General features: G+C 48.8%; 1 protein-coding gene across 2 annotated transcripts in view; it reads right to left on the bottom strand.

The window, feature by feature from the left end:
• Positions 1 to 20,067, bottom strand: part of LTBP2 (latent transforming growth factor beta binding protein 2) — a 59,314-nt gene that overhangs the window by 29,538 nt on the left and 9,709 nt on the right. For both annotated transcript variants that reach the window (XM_052696446.1, XM_052696447.1), the window contains exons 3-5: positions 18,850 to 19,087; positions 2,864 to 3,045; positions 1,389 to 1,559 (exon numbers count right to left, since the gene is read on the bottom strand). In XM_052696446.1, the coding sequence (XP_052552406.1) occupies positions 1,389 to 1,559; positions 2,864 to 3,045; positions 18,850 to 19,087 (591 nt within the window). The remainder of the gene's footprint in view (positions 1 to 1,388; positions 1,560 to 2,863; positions 3,046 to 18,849; positions 19,088 to 20,067) is intronic.

Here is a 20,067-nt window from a genome sequence, read left to right on the forward strand (position 1 = left end):
TGGAGCGTGGCTGGCATGAGCCCCGGGAACCCTGCTGTGCAAGCATAGAAATCACAGTCCTCCCTGAACTCTGCACAGAGCTGGAGCCATGGGCTGATGATGAGCCCTCTCTAGGGGACACAGCCAGCGTGGGGCATCTGTACTGAGGAGTAATGTTGCTGGCCCAGTAGCATCCCTTGGCACGGAGCAGGAGCTGTGGCAGCCACAGGCAGCTGAGTTAGCACAGTGCTTGCTTTTCTGCATTGAGAGATTTTGAACCCCCTCCCAACTTGGCAAGGACTTTCTTCCCAACCAGAAAGGAGGTGAGTGGGGATGGGAGAGGCAGAGGAGAGAATGGGCAGGGAGCCACATGTGCAGAGCCTCTCTCTCGGCCAGCCCCAGGCCTGCCAGCAGCTGGAGTGGGGAAAGCATGGAGCGGGACAGAAGAACTGGGAGCAATTCATCTGCACAGGCTCGGAAAAAGCATCTGCTGCTGATGAAACTGAAGTCACGTCTTTTCTGGTCTCATCAGATGGCTGGAGCAATTCTGTGTAAGCGGCACTCAGGCAAGGCATGGAATTTCCTAACAGATCATCCTGACTCATTTCAGCATGAGATGAGACACTGCTTCTGCACATCCCAGGATGGCTTGTTAGGTTCACCCCAGAGGACAAGCTCCTACCCCGCTCAGAGCTCCATTTGCTCAAGTCAAGAGCACAATTCTGGGGGGACCTGACGCATCTCTGGACTGGGATCAAGGCAAAAATTCCCACAAACCCATATCACTCAGTGTCCACAATGTACTCAGTGTTGGAAGAGCTTGAGTCACAGAGGCTCATATGACAGGGCCAGTGGGTGCTCCCACCAGCTGGATCCAAGAGGATGTGCCTAACCCACACCTGGGTATCCCAGTGACCAGATGAGCAATCCCAGCAGCTCTCAAAGGCAAGCAGAGATTTCTTCAGCCCTGTCTTTAGGAATGGCTTGTAACCTGCAGCCAGCTCTCCTGGCTGCCACGTGAGTGAAAGGAGAGAACAGGAGGAAATTAGGTGATGAAAGTCAGCCCCAGGAGTGGATGCCAATGAAAGCAGTGAGCTGGCTTGGAGAAGGAAGGGGCGGCGAGGCTTGGCTGCAGGCCTGGCTCAAATACACACGTCTCCCCTACCTAGGGAAATAGAAGTTGCTTGTCCAAGAAAGAGAGCAATGAGGCAAGGTCTGTCTTGCTACCCCAGAGACAAAGATGGAATAAACCCCGAGGACTTCAGGAGACATCTTTCTAGGCACTGGGAGAGGCCATCTCCTTCCATCCCCAACCAGCCCAAGTCCTCAGTCTGCAGAGACATGAAAGGCAGAAGGAGGAGAGAGGGGCAGCAGGCAAGAAGGTAAGCAGGGAGCCTTCGGCTACTTACAGATGCGGAAGCCAGACTTGGGGTCGTGGTCATGCCCCCCTTGGCTGTAGAGAGTGGTGGTGTCTCCCTTCTCACAGCTGTTGTAGCAGCGTCCATTCCGGCACGTCTGTTTGCAGATGGTGGGTGTGAAGATGATTTTTATTTTCCTAATCTTCTCTGTCAGATTTGCCCCTATAGAAGAGAAGGACAGTGCTAAGTGAAAACAGGATCTCTAGGCCAGGGGACAGGTAATCTCATCTCGAGCTCCAACCCATTCCCAGAGCAAGAACTTGCTCCCCGCTCACTCCAGCCTGTCCTCTGCTCCAGAGTCATTAAGGCTTTGTCAACATAGGAAAAATCTCCAACAGCATGCTCTGCCATAACTCCAGTTCATGTGACCTGTGTGGGGCCACACACCCACTAGCTCCAGTATAAAAGGATTTTTTTGTCAAGCCACTTCATTAGCCTGGATGCTGGTTGCCCTTAAGCCACAGAAAGGCTTCCCACACAACCATGCTGGTCCAGCAAGGAGAGCATCAGGTTTTGAGAATATCCATGTCTTCCTGCAAGTGTCTACTGCTTTCCTGCACCCTGCACCCCTCTGCAGTCCCTCACCATCCTTCCACTAGGCAGGGGGGTGAACTGTACTCAGCACTCTTGGAGGCTTGTAGGAAAGGAACAAGAGGCAGAACTGTTGTCTAACTGTGAACTAGCTGGCTCAACACCAGAGTTCTCCATTCCTGCCCAGCAAGACAGCCGTTTTTTGGGTTCCCCCCCTTGCTGTACTCCCCCCTCATTCTTCCCACTTCAGTCCCCACCTTGAGATTACAACTTTAATCAGGCTCACAGTCCTATTCATAAGGGCCAAGATGCCTTGGAGCCTCCTCAGGGAACCATGGCTTCAGAGGAAGCCAAGCTGCAGAAGACAACTTGCATCTGTCCTAGCTGGGGAGCTGCTGACACTGCCTCAGAAACTGCAGGCAGCCTGCCCTGATCCCTGCTTGTGTCAGAAGGCACAAAAGGGGTAGCCAAAGGGAAGAACTAGGTGCTGGTTACACAATCTGACCCCCAGGGCTCTTCTAACAGAGGAAGAAGCTGGGAGGCACCATTCCTACAGGCTGAGGCAATTCCCCTTCATGGCAGTGTGCTGGAGTAATGTTCAAAAGCTCTGGGAGGCATCTGTCACATCTCCCCTGCCACCAGCGTTTAGCTTCCCTTCAGTGGAGCCTCTCTTTGCCAAGACCTGTAGAGTCACCATTCTTACACCTCTTTTGCAGTTCTCAGTTTTTCTCCATTTTGCACTCTTCTCCTCTTTGGAGATGGGCTCTCTTCTCCTCCACTCCCCACTTCCAAAGTGCTACAAAGATGGTTGGCACCTCCTGGGACTTTACTTGTCACCCTCTCACTATGCTATTCCCACCCACACCACTGCCCTTCCCAGAGACACCTCAGGTCCCAACAAGAGACCCCAGCAGTCACAACCCTGGATGTCTTACCCCTTGCAGCCACTGTGTGCTCCTGGAAAGCTGCATTTGGCCCAGAGCTGCCCTGCTCGTGCCCATGCCCATTGGGCAGTGTGTTAGACGTGAGCTGGCTATTGCTGGCAGGGTAACGCCGGACAGTCCGTGATGGCACTGTGTGCTGGGCTGAAACAGGAGAGCCAATTCTGCTCTGAGTCCTGTGGATGAGAAGAAATGAACCGATACTCTTCATGAGTAATTGTGTTGATCCCGGTGCCCAGCATGTCCTGTGGGCACCTCAGCATCAAGCTGAGCCATCAGAGTTCTTCATCAGCTTCACACAGAGTTCTGCTAGCTTCCCTCCTCACTTGTTTCCAGCCAACATTTCACTGTAGAGATGTTGCCCCATGTCCTCGACATCTATGTCCCCAGAAGACCTGCCTATGCCTGACCCTCTGCCCTCTTCAATATAGGGAGCCACCTTGGCTTTCTGCAGGGACTCCATTCCCAATGATCAACTGACTTCATCACTGCAGCCAAGGCTGTCATCAGTTCTGTACCTGCTGAGGTACACTGCTCACCCCAGCCCCCACTTCCACAGGGTCTCATCAGCCTTTCACTGTGCTGGAATGCCCCAGCTGCCTTTCAGAACCTCTCTCTGTATAATGTTGCTGTTGCCTGACCCACCACAAAGTCTCCAGCAAACACAAGCAGCTTCAAATCTGCTTGTTCTTATGGTGGGGAGCTCCCTCTGGCCCTGTATTCCCAGCCCCAGCTAAATGCTGAAAAACAGAAAGGCAGTCAGAAGTGAAACCAGGCCAAGCAAATAAACAAACTTGTCTCATGAGAGTCACAAACAAGAGAAAATGACCAAGAAGTCATCCCTATAAATGTAGTTACTACTTTCTGCAGTAATTGTATTTATGGCTTTTGTTTTTTTCTGGAGGCTAAGCATGACCAAGTCATTTGACTAACAAGGTAACACTTCTTACACCGTATGGAATAGGAAATGTGGAGTGCTAGGCAGTTTATTGCATGAAATCAGCACAACAGCACACCTTATCTGTTGCATTCACTCCCATTCCTTTGTACTTGCTGGCAGCACTGAGCCCCCAGGAGGGTGCTCTGTGCTTATCATCAAGTGTATGCCTCACTCTTGCTTGCACCACCTGCAAGGAAAAAGAAGCCAGAACTCCAGGGCCCAAAATGGGTTGGTTGCCTATATGCCTCAAGTTTCTTTGAATGTCCCAACCTCAGATTCCACTGAAATCATACTTAAATACCAACAGGACTTCTGTTTGTCCACACCAACACCTCCAGCTCTCAGGCTAGCCTTTCCCACTGAAGAGCATCCTACAGAAGAGCGTCTCATTCTAGGGGTTTTGTCATTTTCCCTGTCAAACTCAGCAAAAGGAGGTGTTACAGCACGTGCTGGAAACAGAGTTTTCTAAAATCATCAGGATTGGCTAATCCAACAACAGTTGGCTGACAGTAGCTCTGGCTCACAGACCGTCCTGGCTTAGATGTCTTGGCATAATGGAGAGATGGAAAGGCAACTAATGCAGTGCTGGTATTCAAACAGGTCAAGCAAAATACACAAGGTAACTGCTGGCCAACGAGACAGAAATCAGCCCTGAGCAACAAAATGGAAAAGATGACGCATGGGTCAATTAATTGCGAACTAAAGGAAAGGAATATATAAAAGATGTCAAGTCAACAGGGTCTATGGAGAACCATTCATCTCATAAGAGTTCGTTTTCATCATCTGATAGAATTACATGCACACACACGACAGGCTTAGAGCTCACGCTATTCCGATAAAAAAATAAACACAGCAGTACAGTGTCAATCAGGCACATGTGAAACGAATAACAAACTGGCGGTGTGACAGGACACAAGAAGTAATTGTCACTGGGGAGCGAATTAGATGGGTTCCAAAGTGATCTGTAAGAGGCCTGGCATGACTTTACAATTTCATCTGGAAATAAATATTTTTATTTCGAAATAAACATACAATTGACACTGATAATTTGTGCTGCTGACACAAAAATTTGCAATGTGGTGTATCGTGATGAGAACAGAGCAATCATACAGAGCAGTTTGGATCACTTTGTAGGGCAAATACATCCAAGCAATATGGGATTTTAATGCGGCCAAATGCAGAATTACTCTTCTAGGAAGGAGGAATGCAGTCAGCAGCTGCAGATAGAAGGAGACAATCCTGGAAACCAGTAATTTTGAAAAGATTTCAGAGGTAATGACAAGCAATTAAATATGAGCTGTCATCTCAAAACCCTGACATCAGGGTACCGAAGCACTGCAGGAACAGGGAGGTATTTTTACGTCTTTGCACAGCCTCATCATGGTAGAGACTGTATGTGCTAAAATATCACTTCTAATTCTGATGTGAAATGTGACATATTTGCTAAGGGATCTTGAAAAACTGAGAGGATAGGGGAAAAAAAACATAACAAAAACAATTTGAGGGCTGGTGAAAATGCCTTTCTGTAAGAAATCTAAAGCAGACAATCTCTTCCATTCAGCAAAAAGAAGATGAAGAGATGCTCTGATTACAGGGCACAGGTTTCTCCACAGGAACAAAATGCCAGGTATAAAGAGCCTTGTAATTTAACTACAGCAACAACAAAAAAGGCAAAACATGAAACAACAGCTGCAAACTGAAGCTAAATGATTCCCTGCTAGAAATCACGCCTACACATATCAGCATAACTGCTTGCTTTCCGCAAAAAACCACCAAAGCTGTGAACTCCCTGATACCATTGCTTCAGAAGAGATCACTGAAATGCTGTAGATAGAGCTGAATGAAGATAATCCATGCTATTAGAGAAGCTCTTTTGGATCACCTATTGATCCACTGATCATTTCTGACCTTGAGCTGTAGCAATTCAGGAACAGTTTTATTCCTGTGACAGAAGACTCTGGATTTCTTGTAACCTAATTGTCTCTAATACAGGAAAGCCTTGAGAGTGAAGTGGCTGAGCTTCTGTAGGGAGGTATGAGTGAATCCTGAGAAGGGAGCATTGCAGGTGGCCTCATTAAAATCAAGATCTAAACTGAGATGAGACTAGCAAGCAGTTCTTATTTCTCGGTGGTTGGTAAGAACAACCAGAATAATTGCAGAGAAGTGAACATTATCTCAACACCACATCACTCCCCAGCAACCTCAACCAGAAGCTATTCTGAGATTCTGCAGAGTACAGACTGCCCCAGCATCCACAAGTGCCATCACCTGTCCACACATTTCCAAGCTACTCATTCAGCTCTGCTGCCAACCAGGAAACTTTTGGTTTCTATTACCCTCTTCTCTGCTACTTGGTGTGCTACAGCTGCCTTTGTTAGTGAAGAAGGAGAAGACATACAGAGCTCTAGGGAGGGCATATGAGAGCCACAAAGCCCTAAAAGCTGAGGCACAATTGTTCTCCAAGCTCTGGTTAGAGATCCCAAACATAGCCCTGTGGGTAAACATGATTGAGTCTTTGGGATCTTGTGTTGTATAGGTGGAAGCATTCAAAGGAGGAGAGGTGAGAGCTGCCCAGCCAAGCAACCCTCACTGTCCTAGTGCTGATCACCCTACGGCAACTTCGAGCTTTGAAGATCTCTTGGGTAAGGGTGGCCAGTGGAATGAGACAGGGAGATACAAGCGCTGGTGCTTGAAAATATACACATCATGTCTATCCTTGAGGAAGGGAGTATGCTATGTGCAAGTAGCAGGGTTTGGCTGGGCACAGCCCATAGCCTGCATAAAGGAATTCCAGCCCTTGGCTCTGGGGACAACTCCTGTGATTCTCAGGATCATCAGATTTGGTAGGGAGAAAAAAAAACACCAATATTAAGGGCTTTAGAAAAAATAATAATTAGCATCTTGGTTTTGAAGAAAATTGGATTATTTGGGCTCACTGCAGCTTGGCAGTGCCAACCTTATTAAGCAAAAATGGAGGAGGAACATTAGTCCATTCCTCACCATACTAAAGGAAAAGCCATCCTACTGGGATTCTCTTGGCAAAGCATTCCTGTATGTGTTGCAGTGGAGCGAGGCAGATTTGCTTTGAATTAATGTGTTTATTTGGTTCTATTCTAGGCAGATGAGCTCTGGGATTTGTACACTGCATTGAGTAACACCCTCCTACCCCAGGCCATAGAAATCAATGGCAGAGGGAGTCTTTCTATCCCAGTTTGTCAGATCCAGTCCCTCCCCAAGTCACGGCAAGTGGCTGGCTCAGGGTCAGGGAATACAAAACAGTTTTCCCCTCAAAATATCAAAATCAGGCCATGCTGGGTAGATGAGGACTGGCTCAGCATATGGGCCTAAGCTCACCAGGTCAGCCCATAGGCATTAGCGACCCCCCAACAATTCGGTGGGCCTTAACATATGGCCAGAACTTGAAATCTCTGCCCACTTCCCAGGGATCTTCCTAGGACAAAAAGCAAAGACAGAAGACAGGGTGGCTCCAGATAACTGAAGGAATTCCCAGTAGAGGGGGGGTCTTGTACTATCATTCCTCATGACTGTTCCTGCTCCAAGAAGGGGCACTGAAGAGGATATTGAGACCTGAAGGAGTATGTTTTGGGACACTTAAAGTCCTAGGGCTTCACATTCATTCAGTCTTACAACCTCCCCCAAAGCAGTATTATTCACTTCCACACTTCTAGCTAGGCACAAGGCCAGCATAGATCTTTACAGCATGGAGCCTCCGCAGAGAGGCAGTGGTCTCTTCCTTTATAGGCAACCGCCTGCCAAGCAGCTGGTTTCCCTGCTCTTCATCTGTCAGAGCTGCTGACAGCTAGCTCCGTGTCAGGCACAGCCCGTGGGGCAGAGACAGCCTGCAGGCTCCTGGGACACCTCTCCTTCTGTGCTGCCCTGAGGCACCCAGCTAAATCAGCAGCACTCCAAGGGGATGTGTGGCTCCAGGAGGGAAGGTGGAGAGAGCAGTATTATCCCTCAGAAAGCAGGATGCTGCTGATCTCCACCTGGATGACATTAAGGGATCACTAGCCAAGAGACCTTGGTCACTGGCACAAGAGAGAATAATGTCTACATTAAAAAATGAACTATTTAATGAAGTTTCTGCTGCTTGTTACAGTCTGCTCGGTATGTTTTTTTAGAGAACAGGTCAGAGTAAGAGAAAAAATGCATTCCTGGTACAAAAGTTATCCTACCCAGTCCCAAACAAAACTGCAAGGTGCCTGCCCTGTGGTACCTCCCACCCCACCAAAAACAGCAAGCAGAAGACAGAGCTGGCAGGCTCCTGGCAACCGTGCTGATGAACATCAAGACCGCTGTTTTCTGAATAACCACATTTTTTCTTAAAAGCCTGTAATTTCAAGTCTAATAAGCCAAATTACAATAAACAAGTCTAAATAACCAAGAACTTGGGGGCCAAAAAACAATACTGTTTTCTTAACCCACTGCACATGGAAAGTTATTTGAGGAATGTGCTGGTTACTCTGAGTGACTTTGGTCCATGTGGGTAAGCAAAAGCCACCAGCACATGTACAGCTGTGGCTTCTCTCAGTGACCTCAGGGCAGCTATCCTCCTTGGGGCTCTTGGAGGCAAGGATGGCAAATTCTTCAAAGTGCTTCTCTCTCCCCACCAGCAACACCTCAGTCTTTCCTGGATTTTGCTTCTATCGGCTGCTCTTTGTTCAAATGTTGATTTTGGCTAGATTGCCAGCAAGCTGGAAATGGGTGTTTTTTGCATCTTGCATAAAAGGAAATGCAGAGCCAAGTGCCACAGAAGTATTACTGCTGTTTCATCCTGGTTGTCTCACCCTTTCCCTAGTCAAAGTCTGGCTGACCACAACAGGGTAAACAGACAGAGGCACTGCGGAGAGTGAAACCTGGACAGTGTAGGCAGTGGTGCCAACCCCAGATGTCAGTGGACAAGGGTAGGAAAGTCACTTCCTCAGCTGGATTTGTTTCTTTTTGTTAAGGAGCAACGGGTGTGTGCTGGGAGAAAACAGTGGGGAGCAGCGTAGGTGCTGGCCAAACCAAAAGAGGAGTCTGGACACCCTCAGGGAAGGAACTCTCTCCCAAGAGCCCCATTTCCAGACCCATGCTCCACAGGCTGCTCACCACCAGCCGGCTGCCCTTCCCCTGGGAAACAGCTGCAGCCACCTGCTTCCTGCTGGCCAGCCCTTCCCAGGGCAGCTGCTGCTCCTTGCCTGGGGAGCAGGGAGGGCAGCAGTGCCTTTCTGGCAGGATCCAAGCGATAGGGACCATCACCTTCAGGGCACCCCATAGCAGTCCACAGAGCCATGGAGAAAGCTCCCCACAGCAGGGATCCACCCCAGCTCCTCCAGCCTCGGCCTGCACGGGCTGCTCCAGAAGGAGAGCTCGCAGCCAGGACGGGGGCTGAGTCATGCTCAGCCCCTGATAACCTGCCAGGACAACAAGAGGGCTCTCCCTTGCTTTTGAAACACCAAACAACATGCTCACTATCTGTCTTGTATGTTCGCCTGCCCCCTTGGCTTGCAGCCCTCGCCGCTTGGGGCCACGGGGACCAAACTCAGTGATTCACTTCCCCCTTTGTAATGCTCTGCGGTTACTGATTTTCCACTAAAACATCACAGAAGAATGGGCAGCCTCCACACCAATGTCTGTGTCTACAGGGGAAGAGGGAAGCAGCCAGCCTTGGAAAGCAGCAAATTGACCGCAGACCAGAAACTTCCCCCTTCTTGGACTCCAAGCAGGTTCCTCAGCAGGCAGACAGGATTCACAGCTCAGGCTGCGGGACGTGGAGCACAGAGGGGGAGCGTTGCTTAGAGAGCACTGAAGCCTATTATCAATTAGCTCACAAACATGCTGACAAGGAAGACAGCTCTGTTAGGACTCACAGAGGAGGGGGGAAACCACACCATACAAGGCACCTGACTTCAAGCCCACCCACACAATGCCTATAAATCTTGGCTCAGTTTATTAACCCCACGAGGAACAGAGAAAGCTCAGAAGCCAAGGAGCAATGCAGCACCCAGACTCCTCATCTGCCCCTCACCACAGCTAGCAATGAGCCACCATTGACCCAGCGTGACCCCACTTCAGGCTGTCTCCCTTATCACCTTGAATTACCTTCATCTTCCTGTTCCCCTTGACGTATGACAGTGGCTGGTCTAGATTTCTCTGGATCTCTAAGTGCAAACCACAGTGAGAGGTGTGCAAGCCCACAGTATGGCAAACACCACACTCAGTCCCTCCACCACCAATCTGGCATCTTCTTTTCTGTGGCCTCCAAAGCAGTGCAGATGCTTTAGGGCCATCCAAAACCTGTTGTGTGGTGCAGCAACACCTTTTTTTGATGCTGGTCTCCTTTCCTATTTCTAGTCACTGCCCTCCTTCATTTCTGAGCCTGGACAACAACAAAACACAGAGCTCTAGACCACCACCCCTGTGCTTCCCACACTGTCCTCTGCAGCCACCCAGCCTGAAGCACTCAAATCAGCTTGCCTGGTGCTACTGCTTCTACAGCTGGAATTTACTGCCCTGCTCCATCTATGCTTGCCCCAGTGTGGAATAAACACTTTTCGAGCGTGCAGAGATGCAGAGGGCAGACCAGATTAAAGCACTGTAAGCCAACACACAGGGGCGGCAGGCTGGCACCTCACTGAGATCTTCACCAGAAGTATCTCCACCCTTGCTTGCATTTACATAAAGCAACTAAAAAAACCCTTCAGCATCTAATCCAACTGCTGCTGCACAGAGAAAGAGGAGAGGAGATGGGTTGTGAATGCTATTTTTATCTGCTCAGAAGCTGCCAGACACCACATAAACGAACCTCTGTGAGCACACACACAGCTAGCAGGTTCTTCCTAAGCAGTCCCTGCTTAGGTCTCATTTGTTCCCTGGCTGAAGCGGCTGCTCACACATCTCTGCTCCACTCTCTACTGACGTGCAGTGTCCTTCTTTTGCCACACGTGCCACACATGCCATCTGCCACTCTGTCACTGCTCATCTTCACTCTCTTACATTAGGGAGCAAGCAACTGCTTCCCTGGAAGCAGTCCAGACCCAAAGAGGCTGCAGGCAGGTTCCCTGCACAAGGGCATGGCGCTGGGCTGGCACAGCAGCACATGTTACTGGTGAGGTCCATCTGACCCATCAAATGGTGCTGACTCCATCTCCATCTGATGGAGTCCTCTGGCAGAGGCATTGGACGAAATGAAGCTGGGGTAACTTCTCCCCTTTACAGCAGGGAGAAAAAGAGTGCTGAGTCTCATGTGCATCCTGTTGATGAGAAACATCAGCTCCTTCCACTGGGCTGCCAGCTTCAAAGCCCTGAGGAAACACATCACCCTATTCATCCTTACACCCACACATGCCCTGGGGAGCAGTGGCAGACAGCAGCCTTCCCCTGTTCTACATAGGATATAAAGAGGACAGGCAAAGCCTCTCCCACTGCAGGCATGCCAGTGGGGGTAAAGTATACCCAGAGGGCACAAGGTGGAGAGGAAATGTGTTTAATCCTAAGATGCTTTTTATCTACAGTGATGAAAGACACCCACTCACCGTGGGAATACTTCAGGACTAAAATGTATTTCAATGTAAAATAGTGGCTTGTATGTGGATTGAACACTCTGGCTTTTTGACCTACTAGCTCCACTTAGTTAAGTCTCCCCATGCTTCTCCATCTCCTGCCCCACACAGCACTCCTTCACTTATAGTACTGAACCATGACAGCTGTGTAGGAACATTACACATTCCTGCCATTCTCAAAGTCAGTGTTCAAGAGGCATTTGGATAAAATCCTTGATAACATGATTAAACTTTTGGTCAGCCCTGAATTGATCAGGCAGTGGGAGTTGATGATCTTTGAAGATCCCTTCCAATTGATCTATCCTATCCTATCCTATCCTATCCTATCCTATCCTATCCTATCCTATCCTATCCTATGTCTCAATATCACCAGGAATTGGGGAATGAGCATCCCAAAGATTAGTTCTTTAACAGAAAAAGCAAAATACCTCCAGCTGCTCAACAGTCAGAAGACCACAGCCTGGTGGCCAGGGGCACTTCTGGTCACATATATGTGGTGCCTGGTGGCAAGGTCCATGTTACAAGGGGTATGGACCTGCTCCCACGTGACCTTCAGCATGCACACTGAGGACCAGCAGGGAGGAGCAGACTTTGGCACAGTGGGAAGTGACCAGGAGCAAGCATTACCTGGACTCCAGCGCTCAGCAGAGCAGCCCCTCAGTGACAGCAAAGGCAGAGTTCCAAGGTCATTTTCAGTCTGTCATTACATCCCTGGAAGAGTGTAGTGTTGTAGAAAGCCTTGCAGCTGAAAAATTATCAAGGCCACCCTGCCAAGGTACAGGCAGTTGTAATACATGCCATTTGCTCCCTCCAGATAGCTGCAGCCTCTGAGCATGCTCCCCATGATCTCAGGCCAACTTTCGGATCAGCTTTGCAGACGTGGGTCTGTTAACCATTTCACTCAGCTCCCTCCCCAGCATCGTGCAGTTCTCAGAATTCCTCCCAGTTTGTCAAGATCTTTTCTGGCAATGAAAACCACACTGACCCAGTGTAGGACCCCAGGGAGCACAGAGAAAGAGCCCATGCAATCGAGTCTTTTGCTTCAATGTCCTAAGCACGGTTGGTCTCTTAAACGAAGCTACACCACATTACTCTCTACTGCCTAATTTGCTGTTCGCTTCTACTCTGAAAAACTTCAGCCTCTCCTTCTTCCAGATTTCTTCTTCCCATGGAGGATTTTTTCCTTCAGCTGTAACAGATAATATTTTTCCAGACTGAACCTCTTCTTAGTCCCTGCATATACACTTAGTTTCTGCATGTCCCTGAGAAACATTTCCACACAAGTGTTTGCACCTCGAGCCAAAAATGGAGTGATGCAGAGAGCTGGGTACCAGTCCCACCTGTACCAATCACTTAGGGCAGCACAACTCAGAGCACTGTTGGAGCACATATTTTTTTATGGGGAATTCTACATTTCATCTCAACCACTCCTTGTGCCAAATCAGTATCAACCCACCTCTTGTATCCTGCCAGCACTGGATGAATTACAGAAACACTCAAAACCAAAGAGAATCACTTTGATTTTGAGTAAGTACCAGCTTAAACCAAAAAAGGCAGCAAGTGATCAGATACAACAGATTACAGCACAATGCATATGCACAGGGGAACTGAACAAAAGCTGAGAGACAAACCAAACACGGGCAATATGGAGAAATTCTCCAGTGTTTGATTGTGTGGCCTTACTGCCTTTAACATCTTTCTTTTTAAAAAAAATTACTATATAAATTGTATTGGCATAAATGTTCCAAATGATAGATGTACAGTATATAAAGTAGGCTATGATCTGCATTTTCTGTTTTACAAGCACACTGCATTTGCCATGCACCCCACTCTTGACAGCAGCAGGATTTTTCCTTCAGGTAAAAAGAAAAATGCACTTGAACATTTTCTCCCAAGGCCAAGAGGCTGAATTAAGCTATAGAAATTACTCCCAATGAGATGCAGAAGGACCAGGCCTAATATAAAGACCATATTTGGAGTTTAAAAGGAGCCTGAAAAGCTAGCTATCCTCCTGCTGCTCTGAAGCGTATGCAACCCCCTAGGAAGTAAATACATAAAACACATAAAACAGAATGGTGCTGACAGCTTTAAAGCACTAGAAAGTAGAGCAAGTGTATCCAGTGCCAGGCTAGAGAAGGTGTATCATATAATTTAAAAATAGAAGTATTTTTATGTAAGAAAAATGACATTTACACTCCTCTTGGGTAGCTTGAGTTTTTCCTTTAGGTTTCCCAGACAGCCTGCCAAGAGCTTTCAGCTGTGTCAAAACAGAAGAGGGGCCGAGCCCTGGAACTTATGGAGATCTCATTGCCCTGAGTGGAATCTCTTTTTCACATATTCTCACACGGACTGGCACTGGCTTTTCAGTTTCAATTTTTTAACAAGGTCTCATATATCTACTCAAAGTTGGCTTTGGATCAAGGAACATAAATGCTTGGCCACCTTGTGAAACCTATATTGCCACAGGGAAGCACCTTAGAAAGCTGCAATTAGGACTTATCTGCACTGGGAAAATATGCCATTTGAGTAATGAACATAAACACGCTGCAGTGGGGAAGGCAAGGCTGGCACCAGCCTTTCACCATGAATTCAAAGCCAGGCACTATGGACCTCCTGAGCTGGTACCAACCCAAGCAAAGGAGGAAACCTCTCTCAGCCCACGCAATGGGACTGAGTTTCCACACAGGGGCTTATCAACCAGGGTGGCTTTTACTTCTGCAGCTATGTGGATATGAATACATTGTAACTCTCACCAATGAAATGTGATGTAAATAAATAGAAGTGCACAAGTGTGTTCCATAAGTGCATGGATGGTACTGACCTCCTCCTGGAACTATTCATATTGTCACAGTGGACAAACTGTCCTGAGCACTCAGCAGCAGCCCAAGCGCAGCAGTAAGAAAGCTCCTCTCTTTCTCATAAGCTTGGAAAGTTCAAAGCTGGCAAGTCAGGAGGCTCCAGATGCTGCTTTAACAACGGAGACAAATCTGTCTGCTTGGAGCAGCATATTCAAATAGCAGATATTGCTCTGATTTTCATTCTATCTGCTAGTCCTTAATGACAGCGAGCTAATTAAGCTGGTTTTGCTGAGTCACAACTTGCAGTGTCATGTTTTGAGAGAGCGGAGAGCTTTACTACCATCCTTGGCCACAAAAGTGACTATTATTGGTTTCATTCTCCTCTGTAAATGAGCACACGGGGCACTTGTCACCACAACAGGAGCTGATTTTTAACCAGGATGAGTTATTTCAGCTATTTTTCAAAAGGGGGGAAAGATACTTTCTCCATCCAGCAACCAGCCGCGCACCCAAGATCCTGCCTCCTGCTTGCTCCCTGCTCTTCTCATCAGTAGCTTCCCAGAGAAAGAAGAGCGGCTTTGGCAGAGCCTCCCTGCTGGCGCAAGGCTCCCAGTGTCTCCAGGCCAGCAGCACTTGCCGCAGCTCCTCCAGGGCTGCATACAGCCTGTCTTCTAGTCAGGAAGGGAGGAGATGGCTCCTCCTGGGTGCTGGAGAGAGGCTCTGAGATGAGGAGGCAGGGCAGTGGGCATGTTGCAACTCAGCTTTCTTCCTTTTCCATCCCGAAAACAGCAGGCACCTCCTAGCAACTGCCTTGCCCAAACAGCCCTCTCAGAGGAAGCTTCCCACTCTCCAGGGCTTAGCTGTACTGAGCTGTCTGCGCTCTGTCTCAGCACCTTGTACCACAGCTATTTCCTCTTCCCTTGCCCGGGTTGCTGGGAAAACGCTTTGCAGGTCCTGGTTACCCCTTCTTTTCTCTGAACAGAAAGGGTGTCTTGCTTGCCTAGTTCAGCGCATGCACCCTTCCAAGGCAAGAGGGCCTCACGGGCACAGACCTGGCACACAGGCACCCTGGCACCCTGCTTCCATAGGAGTGACCTTCTCAGGTGGCTGTAGCAGGTCCCTTCCTTTCTCCATGCCTAGGGCAGGTGGCCACAGAGCAGCCAAGAGTCCAGCCAGAGGGCCAGGGGCACGAGCCCTCTCCACCCCTTGCTATACAAACAGGAATTATTCTGATACTCCAGCCTTAGGAAAACAAAGCTGTTTCCATTTAGCTCAGCTTCTGGGCTGAGGTGCAGCTCCACCCGCGCAATCGTCCAGCGGGACTTCGCTTCCCCGGGCAGAGATTCAGGTTGAGATCAAGATGAGAGAGGATTTGCTGCTGGCCCATGCTGACAGGGCCTCCTGCACTCCCAGGACTTTGCTCTCCAGAGTACTCTCTGCTCCAAACAGCTCAGCACCAGGTTCTCTCAGCTTCTGTGTCAGCTAGCAGGTCCCCATGTGCTCTCAGCTGTCCAGCTCCAAATGTTCACTGAGCCACAGCCTGCTGAAGGGACTGGGGAATGGTATGCATCTCCCAGCCTGTACTGTGAGGAATGAAAGTTTGAGCATCACCAGCTCCAGTCAGCAAAGCAATCCCAAAGCTGCCCATCACCTAGCCACATCTTCTAGCACATCTGCAAGTGCTGAGCTTAGAGAAGGCTGGGTGTTTTTCTTCTGTAGTCCCAGGAGGACTGAAGTTCCAGGTGGAAAGCCATTTGGTGCCTCTTCCTGTCACTCTTGTGCCCCTCCAAAGCAGTGGTGCCAGCAGAAGCTCTTATTCCTGAGCAAAACACCCCTAAAAGCCTCCTTCAACAGGACAGCCTGACACCAGGCTCTCCAGCTGCAGCCTAGCACAGTCACTGGCACACCACAGTAACTAGAACAAAACTGCTGGTTTCATTTACACTGGGAGAATTTCATCAATTTTTCTAAGTATTTCAGTAGCAATTTTAAATATAAATCACTGGCAAGTCTCACTAGTGGAGGATAAGAAACCATGTTAAGCTAGCCCCACCTCTCAGGGAAGTAGGGAATATTTTGGTCCAAAAATGTTCTGCTTTTCTACCTCTGCCTGAAGACTCCCTTCAGAATGTAGTGAAGGCAGAATCAACGCCGTCTTTGCTCAGAGAGCAGGTCTCTGGGGACAATTCATGTGTTTTGCTGAGTGTTTATGCAACATCTAATGCAGCATTGTTCTAGTGCATGACTTCAGAGCTTCTGATTGCTACGTCCGTGCAAACAAACACATATTAAGCCAATATATACACAAATAAACAAAAACAGAAAGCAAATTCACTCATGTGAGTGTTGATTTCCTGTCTTGGCACAGCAAGAAGTGGCTTGGAGGTCTATAAGCCCCTACTCTTGTGCAATTCTTCCTTGTTAGCAATGAGAACATGCAGGGAGGTTGGAGACTGGTTGTTTGTCCTGGATCTAAAAGCCACCCCACAATAGCTGGGACCTGTAACCACCAGTGTCCTCAGTTCACTGGGACACCCAAAAGCTTTTTCTACACGTCCTTATTGATAACCAGACAAGTAAGCCAGCTGTGGTGGGATTACAGTGGGCTCACAAGAAGAGTTCAGTGTGCCCCTAGCACAACTCATCATTACCCAGGAGGAGATCACGGTCTGGAAAGTCTGCTTAAGCTGTTGCTCTCAGACTTATTCAGTTGAGCCCCAATGAAAGTGAACCAGTGTTGGCAGCACCTAAGAACCAATCCTTGTACCTGCAAATCTGAGCAATATCTACCCAGTTCTGAGAAGGCCAATACACCTCTTGTATTTGCTTCTACAGAGCATTTGTATTGAGGAAAGCTGATGCAGAAGCGCATAAAGTACTTCAGCAGTAGCATAGAGATAGATGATGTTGCAACTGCAAGAACTAGGCTCCAAGTTCAGGATGCTCTGAGAGCACAGTTTTATGAGACAGACAAATGATCATTCTGGTAAGTGGCTTCCCCCAGAAGGGGAGTCCATCTCCTTCCTTTCCCTCACTGCTAGCTTTGCAATTCTGTTCACTCCTTCTGGTCCTCATGCTTTCTCAATAATCCAGTTTAGCCCACTGAACAGGCAGAAAATTATCATTAATTTTGCTGTGTCAGTGTTTTGCTGGTTTATCGAACTGAGCCAGCTCATGCAGAGGCCAGATTACAGCAGTGGCAGTGCAAAGCAAGCAGTAGGAGGGCACAACTGGGTGCAACAGCAGCAGGAATACCCTTGGCTGCAGGCATTTAGGCAGCATAGCACTCCCTAGGATATCCCTCTTGCATTGCTCCACAGCTAGCCCAGAAGTTGGCTGGAGGGAACACTCAAAAATAACTGGGAACAATCTGTCAAACAGCAGCAAGATTTTTCTGTGTGACAGTTGTATACCGTATGTTACATTGTCCCTGGACAAAACCCAAGCAGCTTAGTAGTACAGGAAAATCCCCAGGGCTGAAGCTAGGCACACAGATGTGAACCAGTGGCAGAGTGCAGGCAGCCCTCCACTAGTCCGCACAGTGCTGCAAAGGACGAATATCCAAAGCTCTCACTGATGTGAGGAATGGGGTGACGTCCTATGGCCTTCATGGGGAATGAAGGAGAAAGGCATGGCAAGATTCTTAACGGCATCCTATTTCTTTGGGATGGTGCCAAGGGATTTAAGGTATAGCAGGCAGCTGGGCATTCAGCTCTCCCAGCCAAGCAATCACTAGGCACTGAGTCTGTCTGGCCAGTAATACTCTGCAGATGCCTACACGGTTTCGTGCCTCTGCACAGAGTCTGAGGTCATGTTCCTTACTGGGAAAGCCCCAAACAGGTGGTATATCTACAAGGGCACCACTCCTCCCCTCCTCTCCAGTCCTCTGCACACAGAGGGGTGGGAAGAGGTCACTGTTAGGAGGACATTCATCAGCCGTGAGCGGGATCACAGGCATGTGCTAAGGCTGCCTGCTCACTTGTGCACCAGTCTCTCTCAGGCAGTGATGGAACAGGCTTGGCCACCTCTCCATGCCAAAATCACCTTAGCCTTGCTGAATTTGGTTTCCATTAGACAATCTTTTGCTTGGGCACCAAGATTTCTGGCTTTGGTTAACAGTGTGAGAGCATCTCAGAACCAGCTTGAGACAGCTGGGCTGAAGCCACAGGCTCTTCTTTACACAAAAGAACAGATGATGCCACACCCTGAGCTCAATGTGCTCCTTGCAATATATCTCCTGTACAAACCTCTCCACCAGTAGCTGTGTCTTTGCTTCCACACCTGCTCAGGTACAAAAATGATCCAAGCAACAGCAGGGTGACACAAAACTAGGGAACATCTGACCCAATAATGTCTAGAATCTAGAGAGAATATACCTTTGAGGTGCTACATGTATCTTCATTTTGCTTATACTGGCATTCGACAGCACACCTTGGATCTATGTAACTTCCCATGGATGCTAAATGGACGCTGCCACTTTGGAAAGAGACTTAAGAACACTCCCCAGCTTGCTACCCTCACTCAGGCTGCTCAAAGGACAAGGTAAGCTGTCAAGCTTCTCGATGCTCATGCCCTGTAAGATTGCATCCCTGTTTGCGCCTATGGACTGTGATACCACTCTGGGGACAAGCAGAGTCCCCTTGGGATAACAGCAGTGCACAAGCTGGGGAGACTTACCTGGTGGGTGCATGCCGTGGGACAGATGTTTGAGCCTCTCGTGGGGAGGCATCCCGTTCAGCTGTGCCAGTCCTCCTCCGCAGGAAGCCCGCAGGGGGCTGCAGGGCGATGCTGGGCGGGTGGTACTCTTGCTCAGGGACGACTTCTTCGCACCTGGAGCCCTGGAAGCCCGAGCGACAGGTACAGACATGGGGCCGGCTGCAGGAGCCTTTGTTCTGGCACGGTGGGTCACAAACAGCTGGAGAGGACATAGAAGGGAAGTTAGCAGGACACGGGGCTCCCAGCAGCACGTTTGGTGCTGAGGCCTGGCAGGGGCAGCGCAAGTGACGTGACTCTATCTCTGTTCTGTGGGCAAATGGTCTTCTGATTAATAGGAGAAAGGTTCAGGCATACACTCCTCTGTTTCCACTTCTCCCCTCTGGTCTCAGCAGAATGCTTTTCAAGCAACATTCACTTAAGAAAGACAAAAAAATGGGCACCATAGTCTACAGAGAGCATACAGCCTCCAGCGTTGCTGATTGCTCCGGGCAGGAACAGGACCTCAATCCAAACCCAATGGGAGGCAACGACCACAAGAGAAGAAGCTAGCAGACAAGGAGAAGAAAGATAACAGTGCTCCAATGCAGCCTCATAGGAGTGGTTTTTATGCTACCTTTTTGTTTTATTACATTTTGGGGTCTGATTTGAATGGTCCCCCTTCCTGTCCCCTTCAGAACTTGCCAGCTCTCCCTCCACAGCTGATTTTGGAGTCACCATCCCCAGATTCCTTCACAGCTACGGGTACTTACAGTTCATTAACTTCATGCCCAAACCACTCTCCAAGCCTGCGTGTGTTCCTAATTACAGCACATCAGCTTCAGTTTGCACCCCAGGAGGAAAATGCTGTTAATTATAAGCTGGACCCTAACACTTCCCAAGTTAACGGATGCCAAATTGGGTTTATGACTCAGTTAGCAAGAGCCAAGGAACCACAGGTTGCTCAGGTAGGACCAGGTTGGACGTTCTGAGCAAGCACTGAAAATCAGTGTCCTCCTTACAAGAAGGAAGGAAGGTAAGGGCTGGATGGCAGGAGGTGATGAAACCTTGCAATGCAAGACAAATATTAACCTTCAGCTCCACGGAAACCTTATGGACAGGTTGCAGTGTGCAGCCAGCACTTCTGCTCAGACCTGTTCCCAAGACTGCCCCAGGTGGCTGCAGAAGGTCTGACATCCAACC

Source organism: Tympanuchus pallidicinctus, unplaced genomic scaffold (genome assembly GCF_026119805.1).
Source record: "Tympanuchus pallidicinctus isolate F22 unplaced genomic scaffold, pur_lepc_1.0 scaffold3, whole genome shotgun sequence".
Taxonomy (NCBI): Eukaryota; Metazoa; Chordata; class Aves; order Galliformes; family Phasianidae; genus Tympanuchus; species Tympanuchus pallidicinctus.